The following is a 17842-nucleotide window of genomic DNA, read 5'->3' as shown; positions in this document are numbered from 1 at the left end:
AGAGAAACAGGAAGCCTGAGCAGGTGACTGGGTGGTGGACGTCCTGTGTTTCTAAAGCAATCCCTTTCCCTCACCTGAGCCCTTGCCTAGGTTAATGGGGGCTCCATTGAGAAAGTCAAGGAACACGAAGCATGAATATTTACATATTCAGTAGAGAGTAAATGCACCAGCAAATCATGAGGTGAGATACAGTGTTATCCCACTGAGCTAGTTCCCTTTTGCTCATCTCCCTCCCTGTTACTCTCCAAGGCTGAGTTATATTCAGTTGAAGCATAATTTGAAGAATAGAAAATAAGGTGTGATTTGGTGCTGCCACCGTCAATAAACACTGCTTTCCACCTAGACTGCTGTGCCTGTCCCAGTGGCTGCTGTCCTGGTGCCAGGGGCAAGAGAGGAAGACTGCCTTTTTTCCAGCTTTCCCTGGCTTGACCACACCCCCCAATTTAAGGAGGCAGCTCTATTAGAAACATTATGGTCTTTGCATCCTCTTAAGCTACGGAGCAGAGGATTCCCGCAGGTAGTTGGAAAGAGACCACAGACTTTGAGGGAAGCTCACTCAGGATCTGCTCTCCGGCAAAGTAGTAAGTGAGGTGTGTGTCAGTTTCTGCCTAAAACTTTTCAGTCCATTTTCGTTTTCCTGCCTTAAAAAAAATTTCTGTGGAATTAAAGGGTAAGTTGATAGGGAGATTCAGGATACAAGTGAGTTTTCTCTTTCTCTTTTCGTATCTTTCTATGTTCCCATTTAATTGTTTAACAATTTTCAAAAATACTTCCTAACCTTGTCAGAATAGTCTGAAAGCAAGACTATGTTTTTTAAAATGTTCCTGCTTCACAGAAGCAAAACCATGCACGTTTTAGATACCCGTAGATTACTTGTCAGAAACCCTGATTTTTTTTTTTTTCAAATTGGAGCACTTCCAAAGAAATAAAGCTGTAGTTAAACATATAAATTTCTTTTTATTCTCTTTCACTCCTGGTAAACCTATTGTTTTACTTTTTCCCCCGCTAGTAGTTTAATGAATTGCTTTTAATAGAGAGGAAATTGCTACAGGTTTGAATCTTGCTAGCCGAACTAGCCTGTTTGGTGTTTTTCTCTGTCTTGGGACTGACTTGCAGTTGTCCAAAGATCTACAAGTTCCTAAGTCTGTTGTTGAGACATGGTGTGGGTGTGGGCCGGGGTTGTCTCAGAGTTAGGGAGGTATTTCTTCTCCCCACGGCAGAGCTGGACTCAGTGGCAGGAGATGTCGATGGCGATTCCTCTCCATCCAGTGATTTTATCTGGCCATGACACTTTGTATGTGACTTCTCATCCACTGTTAAAGGTCTCTGTTACCAACTTTTAAAGTAGCATTTTCTTTGAGCAAACTTAAAAAGGTGCTGGGTCACTGAAATCAATGCATTCTATTGCAGGATTTCTTTATTACCTTTTGGGTAAGTTTTTGTTTTTAATCTCAAGGCCATTTTCCTTCTTACTTTAGACCATTGCCATGCAACTGAGAAAAAAGATATTTGTTAAACAGCAGGAAATACCAATTCTAAAATGATAACTCGGGCAGCTCCATTTGATTTGTAAAATTACTGATACTATAACTCTTTCATCAGTTGTGGTTTTGGATTTGGTGGCCTATTTTTATCCGAAGAGAAAACCCTTTTTCTTCAGGGGCTGTGGGCTGTGCACGAGGGCTGCAGGTTGGCCACTGCTGCTGTTGAGAGTCTTGCTCACCTGTTGTTCCTGAATGGAGGGAAGGGAGAGCTAATGAGTTAATGTCTGTAAAGTGCTTTGAAGATGAAAAGGTCTTTTCATGTGTTCAGTATGTAGTTATTAATATTAATATTTGAAGAAGCACGCTGCTTCTAATTGTAAATCAACTACTTCCATCCTCGCCAACTCAGTAGTGAAATAACAAACAGTTCAGGCAGCCATGCAGCCTCTTCCGTCCTGGTTCCGCTGCTGAGGATATGGGAAGCCAAGCCCAGAGCCTGATTATGGAGGGGGCATCTCTGCCCGGCAGGCTCCTTACACGGAGGTGCTAGTTGCTGGCTGTGAAAGGATGTCCTGAGGCAGAGCCTGGGGGAAGTTGGTAGAGGGGTGGGATCCTTTGGCATCTGGCAGTCTGTGGCCCTGGAGAACCAACCAGAGCGTGGACTTGGGCCAGTGGCCGGTCCCAGATGATAATGGAGTTCAAAGGCAAGTAGGGTCAGAACTTGAACCAGTGCTGGGTCAGAGTAGGGAAAGTGGCTGTGCACTTGGATTATGTCAGTGATTAGCTTTGTTAACAGAGAACAGGGATTGAACGTGTCTGTGCCTTCTTCCCTTCATCTCTAAAAGGTGAACAATCATTTGCACCCCGCCTGGTTTACAAAGATGAGAGAATAGAAGTAAACAGCATAGGTCTATGAAAAATCAGAGTGCCAGTGAAGTCAAGGACTGTCTGAAGTAATACTACAACAAACTTGGTGTGTGGGTTCAGGTCCTCTCACCTAGGGGAGGGTGAGGCAGAAGGCAAAACACTGTGCAAACAAATAATCAACAGATTTCTCTCTTTGATTGCACTGGTGAATTTCTTACTGATAACTGAGGTTCTGACGTACCTTGTGATTTTATTTATTGGTGAATAGATCTGTTTTCCACAGCGACTATCATTTTCGAATTACCGGTTCAAAATTCCCAACTGTTCACATCAAACAGCAGAAGGGAATGATCACATCCCATGAGCTGGGACCCTTCCTTCCTTCCTTCTTTCCTCCCTTCCTTCCTTCCTCCCTTCCTTCCTTCCTCTTTTCCTTCCTTCCTCTCTTCTTCCCTCCCTTCCCTCCCTTTCTTTCTTTTCTTTTCCTTCTTTCTTTCCTCCCTCCCTCCTTCCTTCCTTTCTTTCTTTCTCTTTCTTTCTTTTCTTTTCTTTTCTTTTCTTTTCTTTTCTTTCTTTCTTTCTTTCTTTCTTTCTTTCTTTCTTTCTTTCTTTCTTTCTTTCTTTCCTTTCTTTCTTTCTTTCTTTCTTTCTTTTCTTTCTTTCTTCTTTCTTTCTTTCTTCTCTTTTTTCTTTCTCTTTCTTTCTTTCTCTTTCTTTCTTTTCTCTCCCCTCCTTTCCTCTTCTTCTCTCTCTCCCTCTTCCCTCCTCCTTCCCTTTCCTCCCTTTCTTTCTTCATTATGGAAATTATAAAGTATTTAGCATTTGAGCAAAATTAATGTGGTATGCAGCAATTTAGTGGCATTTCAGGCAAATCTTGTAAGTTTCTTCAATCCTGGGAAAAATTAGATGTGAAGACATAACTTACTTCTTGTTTCCTCATCTCCTTTATCCCTGCTGTACTGAAAGTTTAGCTTATTGGACTCCACATTTTAATGTAGATGATTCTTTAGTTATCACATCCATTTTTCTTCATTTCACCTAAGGAAGGATACTCAGCCCTAATGTTTACTGAGCACTTAGTATGTTCCAACATCCTTGCTAGGTGCTTTTCAGGGACTGAAATACATTTTTACTATGTATTTAATCTACAATGATGTTTTGAGGTGGGCACTCCACTCTTGTCATCCCGATTTACCAGGTGGGGACTCGGAGACTCAGTCATTTGACCACGTTAACTCATGGTGGACCCTGATTAGAGCCAATGGAATGTGAACCCAGAGCTTGTGACTGGACCTGCATGTCATAGGAATCTAAGTAACTCTAAGACACTTACACAAATTTAGGATAGATTTTTCTGCTTAGACTGATTTGCTTATCTAGGAGAACACTGGATTAAGCCTGTTTTCTGAAGTGGTGTCTGTGGATTACTTATTCATTGTTATGAAGATACTGACTTTGAAGAAAGACTACCCAGGCCTAGTTTCCTGGGTAAGTCAGTCAGTCCCTTCCGTGACAAATATCAGTTTTATTTCTACTCCATTCCCAGCCTTGTGCTGGAGACCATGCCAGACACAGAAGAAGCAATATGTAAACTCCATTTTTAAAATTAACACAATAATCTTTACTAGAAAAGTGGATAAAAATGAAAGACAATATAACTATTAAGCAGTGTAGTATAATCTATACAGGCTTTGGGAGTTCAGGTAGAAAAAAATGGTATCTAGAGCAGTGAGGGAAAGATGTTTTCTGATCTGTCTTTTTTTCCAAAGAGGATAGATTTCATATTCCAGTGATCAAGTGTTGGTGCTGCCTTCAGAACTTAGAGGGAACAGGCTGGGTACTACTTACTAGCATGAGAGTAAGCAACAAACATTTAGTGCAAATGTCAGGAAAATATTCTCAATGGGGAGGAAAAATATATAAATTTTCAAGAGATGTGGAAAGGTAGAAAACTCCAGAATTTTAGTCTTTTTAGAGATTTAAAAGAGATTTAGTCTTTTTAGAGATTTAAAAAAAAACTTTTCACTTTGAAATAATTCCAGATGCATAAAAGTTTGCAAAACAATGTACAAAAAGTTTCCAAAACATGTGTCTTTTACAATTGTAAAAAAACATATAATGCAAATAACTCTTTTAAATTATCTCTTAGTACCTCGCGTAATCCTTAATCCAAATGACTTCTGTTGATGGGAGAAAGCACCATTGCCAGTTTCTTGATAAAAGGGACCAAGTAACTAGAACCATGTCTTCTTAGGAAAAGCAAGAAGTCTTGGCAGATGTGCATCTGGCATATGGCTCCTGAGACACTGACAGGTCCTGAGCTACTCAATTCTCCCCAGCCGGGTTTGTATTGCACCTGAGGTTATCAGCATCCGCTCAGCCTTGGCACAGAAGTCTTGCCTGTTCCTCCTTGGGCTCTGCCTCCTAAACACCTATCTTGTTATAATCACTCATGAGTTCAACCAAGTTAGTCCAGCGGGGCCTTGCTACTCACAGTGAAGTCCTCTGACCTGCGGCATCAGCACCACGTGGGAGCTTGTTAGAAATGTGGAATGTCTGGCCAGACCTCAGACCTACTGCAGCAGACTGCATTGTAACAGGATCCCCGGGTGATTCATATGCACATTACAGTTTGGGAGGCACTGCTCTAAAGAAAAAGCAAAAACAAACGAAAAAGCAAAAATGAAAAAAATGAACAAACAAGAAGTCTTGCACTATTTTCTGCAGTGCTTTACTGCTTCCTTATATTTGTATCTAGTTGCTAAAGCATTACTCCACAAAAGATTGACATTATATCAAAAAGATGTTGGTTTAACTCAGGAAGCTGCAATATTTCACCACTTGTGCGATGCAATCTTTCAATGAGTTAGTTCTCCACTGTAAGAAAAATGCTTACTTCTTGGTTTTATGCATAACAATGGTACAAACAGACTACCATTAAACAGAAATTGTGACTCTTTTCTCCTGCAAAATTCTTGACTAATGCTACTCAACCTATGATTATGAAAGGGAATCCTGTTTTCATGACTTGAATACAAGTCTTTAGAAAAAGAAATGAGAGATTTAGCTATCCATGTTCTAGCTCTAACACTTCAGTAACCTCTGCCATGTTGGGCAGTAGAAAAAAGTAATACAAACCAGTAGTGTTACTAATTAGTAACATTAGTAAGCATTTACTAATGCTTACTTATTGCCAGGAACTACTGATAAAATAGCAATAATAACAATTTTTATTTATTGACCATTTTTACTATGTATACAGCATGCTGCTAAGTATTTGTGTTTTGTATAATCCTCCTCTATAATCCTGAAAGTGTTGGTATTATTACCTGCATTTTATAGTTGAGGAAACTGATTTTGAGGTTAAGAAATTTGCTCATGGCAGTACACTCAGCAAGCAGTTCTACGTTCACCCACAGTACGTAATTCCAGGGTTCTTGATCACTGCTAAACACGTAACCTCTTGGGCCTCAGTTCATTGAAATAAATGAGAAGATTGATGAATTTTTTCCAACTCCAAAATTCATTGGATTTGCACAATCCCTCTTTATATAAGAATGCTAGCAAGCTGTTTAGCATTACACTGAGAAATTGGAACCTTACATTTTGAGTAATAAAACAAATGAAACTCCACCATGAAAATCACAATCAGACATAGTCCAAGAAGTTGCTTGCCGGATTTGAGAGATCTAAGGCAGCTGGTATCTTTTAGTTAAATTTTAACTGGGCATTATTGCAACTATCCAGTCCCCTCTCATTGTTCTTATAATATCTCTGTCTATTTATGGTGCCTCTCAGTTTTGTTGAGAATTCCTTTAGAGCCAGAACCAAGTCTAAACTCTAGATTATGTCTAACGTGCTTCACAGGCTAAGAGTCAAAATGTAATTCTTTAAAATGCTAGTCTCTTCAGAGGTTTCATTGGCAGCAATCATTGGGTTACAGTTGACATTTTTAATCTTGTGGCCCTTCTTTGCGTTTGACTTGGAAAACAATCTCTTATTTCATGGCCTCTACTAAAACCATTCTTGTGAAGCAAAGAGTACTCTACATTATTCCTCCAGCTTATTCTTTGTTTGTTTTGAGGTTCTAAGTAAAACACAATCCTTGTTTATTTATTCAGTTATTTATGAGTACTTACCGTGCTTCTGGCTCAGGAGTACATCCTAAGGCCAAGTGTGATCATTTGTTGAATTTCATGGTAAAATACAGGATTTGAGGCATAGCATTTGTACACAGGCCATGGCCACTTTTACTGTAAGGCAGTGTATTGAATCTCACCTTCGATCTTCAGGAAGATGTTCTGACAGAAGCATGATTGACTAGAAAATGTAGATTGTTAGTATTTCAAAGGTTTCAGAGACTAGAATTGGCATTTTCTTAGTTAGATTCCTAGACCTAAGAGTCGGCAGGTTTTAACATATTTCCTTGATGCCTAGGAGAAGCAAGACCTTTCTGTCCATTGTTGACAATGCCATTTCAGTACTGTATGGTGAGGGATTTGTTTCCACTGAGAAGGAAATGCATAAAATAATCCATGAAGCATTCCTTATTTCTTAACTGCTATGGTATACCAGAGTAAAGCATCTTCTAGTTTTTTTCTTTTTCAGGAGATAGTAGCGAGTTACTCCTCAAAGAAGGGTAAAACAATTAAAAAAAAATTATAATGACATGAGTTCATTTTAGTATTATAAGAAGGATTCGTTAAGCTATTTCAATTCATACAGGACTTGAAAGTGTTATGCTTAATTAGGAGATGGGTTTATTTTTAGAGAAATAGGAGATGGATATGACTCATTTCCATTTAAGCAAGGGTTGGGGGAATAATTATAGTGAAGTTGTGAAGAAACAAAGACTGAGATGTTAATTCTACTGTGAGTTGCTGCTCTGTGACCTTAGTGAAAGAATAAATGCACTTAGCTTAAGACACAGAAGCCAGTGGCCCATAATTTGGAACACTGCCTTCATTTGTCACTGCTGGCTACTTAAAATAAAAAAGAATATTTACTACTACTGTAATGTTGGATTACTTAGTCAAGCAAATGAGGTTCTTATAGATTTAGTAGTGAGACAGAAAAACCATCTTCAGTTCTTCTAATCCTTTTTCTTTTCTATGCGTTGTAACCACAAAGTTTCCATGGGGAGTGAGGAATGTTCAGCTTTCCTAGATATGATGGATCTTAAACTTGAGTTCTTAGAGAATTGGATTTGGGAGCTTTTGTTACAGTGACAGGTCAGGGAAGACATCTACTCAAATGATTTGAGAAATACACGTGAGCTACTCATGAGAATCAGAAAGAACACACTGGAGGAGTATAGATGAACTCATCAATCTGGTACATCATTTAGTTTAGAGAAAAGTGCCATCTTGCTTGTAGTTAACTCTTGAGAAGCCTAACCTCAGGGTCACACAAGGACACACTTCATCACAGGGATGATTTTTTTTTTAATGTCCAAACGATAACTTACTTTCTTGGATAAGCTCAGGACGCACAAGGATTGTACACACCAACTCTGTTTCAAGTACTTTAGGTACTTTCCCTCATTTAGTAAACAGACACTTGTTGCATGGCTACTATGTGTCATCTGAAAAGACACCATCCTTACTCTCAAGTTACTCATCATTCAGGAGCAGAAACAGGCATAGATACAGGAAGTGTCATGAACTTTGTTACATTGTTACAGTAAATCCCATGGAGGGGCATCAAGGAGGTCCATGCAATTGCCAAAGAGGGTAGGGGGGAGGGGAAAGCTTCCTGAAAGAGGAGATACTCTGAGTCTTCAAAAATACATTTCGATAGTATTCAGAAAAAAGAAATTAAAATTCTATACATTGTAGATTTAAGATGTTGCCTTGGTAGCCCAGGTGTTGCCTTTAGTTTGGCAAAAGTGCTGTTGTTTGGGGCAAGTTTTCTTTACATGGCTAGTTGTTTTGAATGCCAAAATCTTTTTTTTTTTTTTTTTTTTTTTTTTTTTTTTTTTTGCAATGGAGTTTTGCTCTTGTTGCCGGCGGGAGTGCATTGGCGAGATCTCGGCTCACTGCAACCTCTGTCTCCGAGGCTCAAGTGATTCTTCTGCCTCAGCCTCCCAAATAGCTGGGATTACAGGCATGCACCACCACAACTGGCTAATTTTGTATTTTTAGTAGAGATAGAATTTCACTATGTTTGTCAGGCTGCTCTTGAACTCCTGACCTTGGGTGGTCCACATGCCTCGGCCTCCCAAATTGCTGGAATTACAGGCATGAGCCAAATTCTTTGTCTCCTGTATTCCAAGCCAAAAGGACATGCTTTTTGTTTGAATTGATAGGAATCCTAGATTATTGACATTAGGATAAATGCTCATTGGAAATCTATTCAAATTTTGCAGTTTTCAAAGAGGAAAGGCTGGGGTGAGGGGTAGTGGGGAGAAATCTACATTTTCTGCCACAGTTTATTGTGCTTTTGAATTCCTCATGTGCCATCTTCATACCCGGGATATGTTTTAACCATAATTCGTTGCCTATGAAACTAACATGAAGACAAGAGGGCAAGTGGAAATTTAAAACGAGATGCCTTTGTCAGTGGGAGTCTAATTTTGGCTTGTCTATTATGAAATGAGGTTAGTCAATATGTATTCAAATATGGAATGCACATTTTCTTTGTCCCCAGAATGCTCCTTTTCGGCATTTAGTGGGAATGTAAAATATTTTAGGAATTTTTATAATGACAAAGAATTGGGGACAAATTAATTATACGGTAATAAGAAGCTCATTAAAAGTATGATATATACATACAATAGAATACTTGGCAGTCATCATCTTTAGGATAGACAGCCACATTTATCAACAGAGAAAAATGTCCAAAGCATTATGTTAAATGTCAGTGAACAAAGCAGGTTACAAAAGAGCATGTGGAGAATAATCTCATGAAGGTAAAATTGTAATCACGTGTGTGTGTGTGTGTGTGACATCTATGTTCGTTTAGATACATTAAAAAATGCTCAGAAGAATATTGAACAAATTATTAGTATAATTATCTCTACATGGTGAGGTTTCAGGTGATTCTAATATCCATCTGTGACTTTTTTGTATTTTAATTTTTGCGGTAACTTTGTATTAGTTTGGCAAAAACTACTAATTTCAAAAGAATTTTGTTTTCAAAAGAAAAAAATTGAAGTGTAATTTACTTGGTATTTACCTAAAAGCATAGTTTTTCTTTTAGGAATACATAACCCCAAATGAAAAAGGCTCAACTGATGTCAAAGTTATCTAGAAATACAGCCAAGCAGGGTCAGAGTTGATGTGAACTGGATTCAGCCTTGATTCAAGCCTGGTTCCTTTGGGACTTCTTGTTCTTCTGCTGCCTTGGCCTGAACAGTCCCTCTCCTCCCTAATTTTTCCTTTATTCTGTGTCTCTCAACCTGCCCTGCCCTACCCTGGCAAGCTTCGGGTGAAAGGAAGTGACAGCCTACAGGTCTGGCCGGGTTGCCAGCTTGGGGAGGGTGGGAAGTCGGAGAAGTGGTCACTCGCTCTATGAAGAATAGAACTCTCTAGAATCAAGCAGAACCATAGTTTTAAAATGATTTTTTGGGCATGAGACACCCACATAAGCCAAAGTGTTGACTTTTTTGTCTTCTCCATCGCATGCTTGTTCCTGTCCTTGCCATCCACGGTGATGAGGGTGCTTAGAGAAGCATCTTCTCTTTCTTTTTTTTTTTTTGGCTTTTTGGCAGAAGAGAATTCCCTCCCACGTGACAACTGCTTGAACATCAGCTGCACCAACTTTTTTCTTAGCATTGCACACGTTTATTGCATAAATAGAAAGCAACTGTGGCATCTGAAGATTTACTCTCCAGCTAAGAAGCATCCATGAGACCTGTTGGGGTGCAAAAATGATTTGGACGCTGGGTAACAAAGGGTCTAGAGAAGCATCTTCTCTAAGCACAGGAGGAGGCTGAAGACCAGGAGTCTGGTCTCAGCTTGGCCAATTAGCAGCATCGCCTTAGTCTTTCTCCTCATTTGTAAAAAGAGGGGTTTACACGAAAAGAGTGTGTACAAGTTTTCTAACTTACACTATTGTATTTAACAGTTATCTATGTGCCAGCTACTTTCCAACACTGGCCTAGGATCCAGGGATCTGGAGTGAATAAATAAACTAAATCTCCCCTCTTGGGGAGCTTAAATTCTAACAGAGTGGACTTTGGAGAAAACAATGAACAAACACCTAGGTGTCAGAGTAGGGAGAAAGGCGCTGCTATTCATATGCGGTGATGGGAAAAGCCTTCTTAGATGAGGTGGCATTAAATAGCTATGTGAACAGAACAAAATGGTTTTCCCTTAGAAATGGATCATGAAACAAACTGATTATTTCAAGTGGTTCTTTATCTAGACCTGCAATCTATTCAGATTCTCTATTTTGAGGAACAAATATATTCACATCTGAGCTACCTCTTACATTTTTAGTCTTGTGAGACCAATTCATTCATTTTTTCATTCACTGATTTAAAAAAACAATGACTTTCCATTATGCCCTATGGTCTGTCTTAAGTGCTGAAGACAAAAATGAAAAAGGCATGGTGCCTGCCTTCAAGTAGCTCAGAATTTAGCGGGAAAGACAAACAGAAACAGATGGTTATAAAACAATGTGATATGCACTGTGATAGAAATACACTTTGGGAACATGAGCAAGGAACCGCTAGCCCTGGCTGGGGTGAAGGCTGGCTCAGGAAGGATTCCAGGCTGCAATAACCTCTGAGCTGAGCCTAAAACCCTGAGGAAGCAGGGTTCACTCATCTTGAGGGTGGATGGGCATTCCTAAAAGAGGGGTTAACATGAGAAAGGGCAGGAGTGTGAGACCTGGCACCGCGTGCCTAAGAAAACAACAGAATTCCACGTTGCAGTGGAGGGTGCAGGGGTCACGGCGAGAGGGGGCTGGAGAGGTGGGAGGGAGCATAGGGGGGCACAGCAAGCCACAGTCCAGAGCAGGGCAGCCTCCTTTCTGACCCACTTATCCTGCACCTCAGGTGGCGCAGGTCCTTTTCAAGAAAAATAAACTCAGCTCTGCAAGACCCTCTGTTACCAAGCATCCAAATCATTTTTGCCCCCAAACAGGTCTCATGGATGCTTCTTGGCTGGGGAGTAAATCTTCAGATGCCAGTTGCTTTGTATTTATGCAATAAACGTGTGCAATGCTAAGAAAAAGGTTGGTGCAGCTGATGTTCAAGCACTTGTCTTGTGGGAGGGAATTCTCTTTTGCCAAAAAGCCAAAAAAGAAAAAAAACAAACGCTACTAAAAAAACGACCTAAACACTTCATTTACTTCTTCTGAGAAGGTTTACGTCTCTAGCAGCTGTTCTGTGTCACAATCTACAAGTGGAAAAAGGGCGGGTTCTTTTTTTCTTTCTCCGAAAAAATAATAAAGCAGCAAAATCCATTTCTGTCCGAGAGTTATTTCCTGAGACGAGAGCCTTTGAGAGCTCTGGCAACTCCCTCTTGTCAGTTTCCTCTCTGGGCAAAGGGCTTTTCCCCAAGGGAAGTGTCATTCATACAGTCATAGCTTCAAGAATACGGTCCAGCACAGAGTGCACCAGATGTTGGGCCAGAGCTTTCCTCCCTCACTCTGTCAATGAGAAGAGAAAACATATTTCCACTGACCCCTTTTCCAGGAGTGTTGCTATGAGGGGGAGTGTTGTCTGGCCGGCAGACAGAAACCCTTGGTATCTTTGAGCTGGGCTTCAGGATGTGGCTGCCAATTCCAAAAGTCCTTTCTCTTAGAAATATGTAAGTAAAATAGGCATTTGAAAGGTGAAGGTCCTTTGCTGCTTGTGGGACTCTAGGGATGATTTATAGGGCCATGTGGTTACACCTCGCTCTATGCAATCTTTCACAATTTCCTATTCCCTGCACCCAGCAGAACTGACTGCTTCCTATTTCTTTTTCCATATTGTTGGCCAACTACTCATCACATTATGCTATAGTTAGATGTGAGCCTGTCGGTTCCACTGCCTGAAGATATAGAGACCCTGTCTTTCTCAGCTTTTTCCTGAGTCTGATAGAACCTAAGGGCTGTGAGGTCAGGAATCCTTATCTACTGGTGTGTTTCAAGTGCCCAGGGCCGTGCCTGGCACATAGTAGGTGCATAGTGCTTATTTACCAAATGAATAAACAAGCCACTAACAAAGGAGGCCTATTACATGATTGTTGGATGAATACACTCGTACTCCCTTAACTGTGGTTTTGATTTCTGAGGCTTCAGTTACTCTCCCTCAACCAAGGTCTGAAAATAGGTGAGTACAGTACAGTAAGATATTTTGAGAGAGAGAGAGAGAGAGAGAAACCACATTCAATAACTTTTATCACAGTATATTAATTGTTCTATTCATGTATTATTGTTGTTAATCTCTTACTGCGTCTAATGTATAAGTTAAACTTTATCATAGGCGTGTATGTATAGGAAAACACATAGTATGTATGGGGTTCTGTACTATCTGAGGTTTCAGGCCTCCACTGGAGGGTTTTGGAACAAATCCTATTTGGGTAAGGGGAGACTACTGTAACTGAGGTCTGGGAGGACTCAGGAGATCCTTGGGGCTTTTTTTGGAGGAAATCAGAGGGTGGAATATTTACATGAAACAGCATTCCCACACCACTGGGGGGAATTCCAAAAAGCATTCATTTCTAAAAGGTATTAGTTGCCCTGCAGGACCCTGGAGGGATGATCAACATTTCCCTAGGGAATTTGATTGTGGTTAAGCCATTATCAGTATGACACAATCAATGTTGTTAACTTTTATGTCTCATCCAAAGATCTCAAAGTAGATCAAAAACTTTGAAGTGGGATATATGGTTTGATGATGATTCATCAGGACTTTAAAACTTGATTCTAAGAGTAAAAATGAGGAACGCTTTGGTGGGAAAGGAGCCATGGAGCTCAGTGAGATGATCCTCACAGTGTATGGTCAGGACAGGCATACCTAAACCAGGTGACATGCATCTTACTCTTAGTTCATGCTCAGTGCCTAGTACAGAGTCGGACCCATCATAGGTACTCACTGTTCTTGGAAACAAACACTGAGTAGTGATCCCTGATGCAGATGTTAACAATGTCCCTGGCATAGGGTACTTTGAGCTTTTCCTACTATTCATCTTCACCAATGAGGAGCTCTTCCTGGGGTGGTTTTGCTGTAGTGGAGATCAATTTCCTAAAAAACTAAAGGACAACGTCTTGATTAACATAGTCTAGCTATCCAGACCCTTAGTTAATTTTTTAAAATGAATGTTATTTTGACTGCATTCTACATTTGAAAGAAAAGACATAAGAAAAAGGCAAAGTTTTAGTTAAAAACACAAAGGATACTTCTAGGATAAGTTATGTCTTCAGGAGGTTTGTAGCTTACATCCCTTAACCATATGATATTAGTAGCTTTGTGGTTGTAGCCCTTAGGCAGTATAGTTTTATATTGCCAAGACTGTTTAACTATATCATTTAAACATTTAAATACATTTCATATGAAAGAAGGGATCAAGATGGTGAACCAAACTGCAAATTGAACATAAGACATTTCTTAGTACTTGATTTTTCTTGAAATGTATCAGTTGCTTTAAATGTAGAATTAAGGAAAAGGGCAGACAAATACAAACTGGAAAGCAGTGAAGTTAAAGCGTCACTTCCTAACAATAAGAATTTGGCCTCTGAGTGGTATGCCTAGGAATTTAATCTTCGAGATTATTCAAGAATGACTTTTTAAATGCATAGTCTTAAGTTTATGAAAGTGTGTAATGCACTTTCAAAAGTATTTAGGTCAACAGAGATGTTCGATATATAATGATGACCAGTAGCTAGCTGGAAAATCCCTTCAGCCAGAAAATTGCTCAAGCATTCTAGTCACTCAGACTTCCAATGTAGAAAATAGCTCTCAACAAGGGTTATTTAATAGCCCTTCTCCTTTTTTCAAGATCAATAATGTTCAATCCCTTTTGCAGGGTTTCTCTCTGTTTTTCTGTTTCTTGGGGTACTCTGTGACATACCTCTTCAGGAGAGCTTTTTCCATCCTTCCTTTCTCCAATCCTTTCTCTGTTTATTCCTTTATCAATTAATTTATGCCACAACTGTGTATTGTATGCCTACTTATCTGCCAGGCCTGGTTGTGGGTGGGGGAAACACACAAGAACTGGTTGCTGCCCAGAAACCCTACAAAAATGTGCCTCTTGTGCACTGGTTTACTGCTTGTTGTCTGCAGTGTGTAGACATGGTCTGTTATCCATGATACCTTGCAACCAGGGAACTGGTTCTGTCTGAGGTCTGCTCTTACCGGTGCTGGGGTTAGTCACTGATCTTTCTGAATTTCCATTGCTTTCCCCACCATGCAAAGAAGTGAACTGGTTGTTTCCTAAGGAGACTTTTAGTTCTAAGGTTCGTGTCTTCCCTGTGGATTCTAATCCACAAACCTGTGAGCATCCAGAGGCTCAGCGAATGCCTTCTCTCACACAGGTGCTGAGAGCAAAATGAGCTACTTTGTGGATTCTGCTGGGAGCAGCCCCATCCCTTACTCAGCGGCTCGTCCTGCAGTGGTGGTGAGTGGTGGCCCCTTCCCCACCCCTTTGCCCACACGACCTTCTCCCCTCCTCCCTGTGCTTCCTGTATCCTGACCCCCAATAGACAGAGAAGCCAGGAACCTGAACTCCGAGTTTCGAATCAGCTTTGAATCTTTTGGAGGATCTCAATTGTAAGATTACCTATGCTTTTATCAGCATATAAAAGAAAACCAAATACTGATGGATTTGCTGAAGAAGTTTTAGTATGTTTGAGTTTGAGAGAAATGACTCAAATATGATGAACATTTAAAGCCAGTTGATTTTCACTGCTCAGTTCATTTGATGAAGATTTTTTACATATTGATGTACCTTATTCCTATACATATTATAATTGAACTTACTTATGGCCTCGGACATAAAAAGTCAATAATGCGAGTTTTCTAATCACAGACTTTAAAAGTGAAAATGGAATATGACAATAAGTTTATGGAAAAATTTCATAAATCCTAGAATAAGAGGGGACAAAGAAACTTTAAAATAGGACAGGATAAAGTTTTTTGTTCATAGGTAAGAAGATCCTTGCCCAAGCTATATGCTGATCAATACAAATGCTTTGACAAATCTCTCGAAAATGTATTGTGTGAGGGATCTTATAATGTTGCCATTGATCAGTTCCAGTATTAAAAGAAACTAATATCAGCAGCTGTGTCATTAATTATTCTTTCTAAATTCTGTTACATTTTTATCCAAAGATAGCCATCATAAATGTTGAATTTTTTTTTTTTTTTTTTTTTTTTTTTTTTTTTTTTACTTATAGTGAAATACGGACAGCTAAGTTTATTTTATTTATTTTTTTCTTTTTCTTTCTTTCTTTTTTTTTTTTTTTTGAGACAGAGTCTCCCTCTGTCACTCAGGCTGGAGTGCAGTGGCACAATCTTGGCTCACTCCAGCCTCCATCTTCTGGGTTCAAGCAATTATCCTGCCTTAGCCTCCCAAGTAGCTGGGATTACAGACCTGCACCACCACGCCTGGCTAATTTTTGTATTTTTAGTAGAGAAGGGGCTTCACCATGTTGGCCAGGCTGGTCTTTAACTCATGACCTCAAGTGATCTTTCTTTGAGATGGAGTCTCACTCTGTTGCCCAGACTGGAGTGCAGTGGTTTGATCTCTGCTCACTGCAACCTGTGCCTCCTGGGTTCAAGTGATTCTCCTGCCTCAGCCTCCCGAGTGGCTGGGATTACAGGTGCCCACCACCATGCCCAGCTAATTTTTTTTATTTTTAGTAGAGACAGAGTTTCACCATGTTGGCCAGGCTGGTCTCAAACTCCTGACCTCAGGTGATCCACCCACCTCGGCCTCCCAAAGTGCTGGGATTACAGGCGTGAGGCACTGAGCCCAGCGGCAATATAATAAACCTATTATATTGTTATTATTATTATTAACTTTTCCCAGTACATTTATGGATCTGAATTAACACCAATAAATAAGAACGCATTTCTGACTTGTCTTTGACTCTGTCTTGCCAGAGATTCTGTACAGTTTTTACCACTGATTAAACTATGACCTCTCACTGTAATTGTATATTAAAAGACCTGAATTGTTTGAAGTTCTTTTTTTTTTTTAGACAGAGTCTTGCTCTGTCACCCAGGCTGAAGTGCAGTGGCGCGATCTCAGCCCACTGCAAGCTCCGCCTCCTGGGTTCACGCCATTCTCCTGCCTCAGCCTCCCCAGTAGCTGGGACTACAGGCGCCAGCCACCACGCCCGGCTAATTTTTTGTATTTTTAGTAGAGACGGGGCTTCACCGTGGTCTCGATCTCCTGACCTCGTGATCCGCCTGCCTCGGCCTCCCAAAGTGCTGGGATTACAAGCGTGAGCCACCGTGCCCAGGCTGAAGTTCCTTTTTTAGCATTAAAAAAAAAAAAAAAAAATCTCTCAGTAGCTATTCTATGTTCAAGGGAAAAGACACATTTTAAGGATGGTTGAGACATCTCTCTTCAGTAGGTGTTTTTACCACATTTTTCTTCTTTTTAAAATGGCTTCTGTGTTCATGTAAGCACTGTTTACTTTTACAAAAAATTAGAAGCAGAAAAAGATTTAGACGATAATATATATCAGAAGTATGTTTAAACTGCCCCCTCCCCAACACGCCACTACACGACAAGTCCAGGCAAGGAGTCACTCGAGTTTGCTTAGTAGCGACTGCCAAAGGGCTTGCAGTTTAAGATCATATCGAGGGCTGAAGAAGTTGCCAGAAAAGGGCTCCTCCTCCTGTTCCTCACATAGAGGTCATCATTTAAAGTTAACACAAATGACATTAAAATTTCCTTAAAGATGATATTGTAGAAATTTGTTAAAATAAATAATGATATTGTGATTTCAGGGCAAAATGTGTCATTGACTTGAAAAACAAGATTTAAAAGCCAGTCCATGTTAATTCTATTTACAGGTATTATAATCACATTAAAACAGATTAATATTTTGGCTAAGAATGAAATGCCATGGCTGGGCTCAGTGGTTCACACCTGTAATCCTGGCACTTTGGGAGGCTGAGGCGGGCGGATCAGTTGAGGTCAGGAGTTTGAGACCAGCCTGGCCAACATGATGAAACCCCATCTCTACTAAAAATACAAAAAAAAATTAGCCGGGTGTGGTGGCACATGCCTGTAATCTCAGCTACTCAGGAGGCTGTGGCATGAGAATCACTTGAACCCAGGAGGTGGAGGTTGCAGTGAGCTGAAATTGTGCCATTGCACACTCCAGCCTGGGTGACAGAGTGAGACTCCATCTAAAAAAAAAAAAAAAAAAGAAAGAAATGTCACACAAATATGTATTTAGTTTAGACACCGAAACAAAAAGCCTATTATAAGTATAAAAGTTGCAGATATAATATAATGTCATCCTAGACAGGGTATCTCAAAATTGTAGGAGAATAAAAAAATCCCAAACCAAATAACTCTAAGTGCATAATTTCAACTAAA

The 17842-nt window shown here is 40.0% G+C and overlaps 1 protein-coding gene across 1 annotated transcript in view; it reads left to right on the top strand.

Moving 5' to 3' along the window:
* The first annotated feature begins 519 nt into the window (after positions 1 to 519).
* ETS1 (ETS proto-oncogene 1, transcription factor) overlaps positions 520 to 17842 on the top strand; it is a 129253-nt gene continuing 111930 nt past the window's right edge. Inside the window, exons 1-2 of the mRNA XM_055273703.1 lie at positions 520 to 590; positions 14820 to 14902. Of these exons, the coding sequence (XP_055129678.1) occupies positions 14834 to 14902 (69 nt within the window). The 5' untranslated portion in view covers positions 520 to 590; positions 14820 to 14833. The remainder of the gene's footprint in view (positions 591 to 14819; positions 14903 to 17842) is intronic.

The sequence above is a fragment of the Symphalangus syndactylus genome, chromosome 3, assembly GCF_028878055.3.
Source record: "Symphalangus syndactylus isolate Jambi chromosome 3, NHGRI_mSymSyn1-v2.1_pri, whole genome shotgun sequence".
Lineage (NCBI taxonomy): Eukaryota > Metazoa > Chordata > Mammalia > Primates > Hylobatidae > Symphalangus > Symphalangus syndactylus.
Note: the sequence above shows the minus strand (reverse complement) of the source record. Positions and strands in the feature narration are given on the sequence as shown.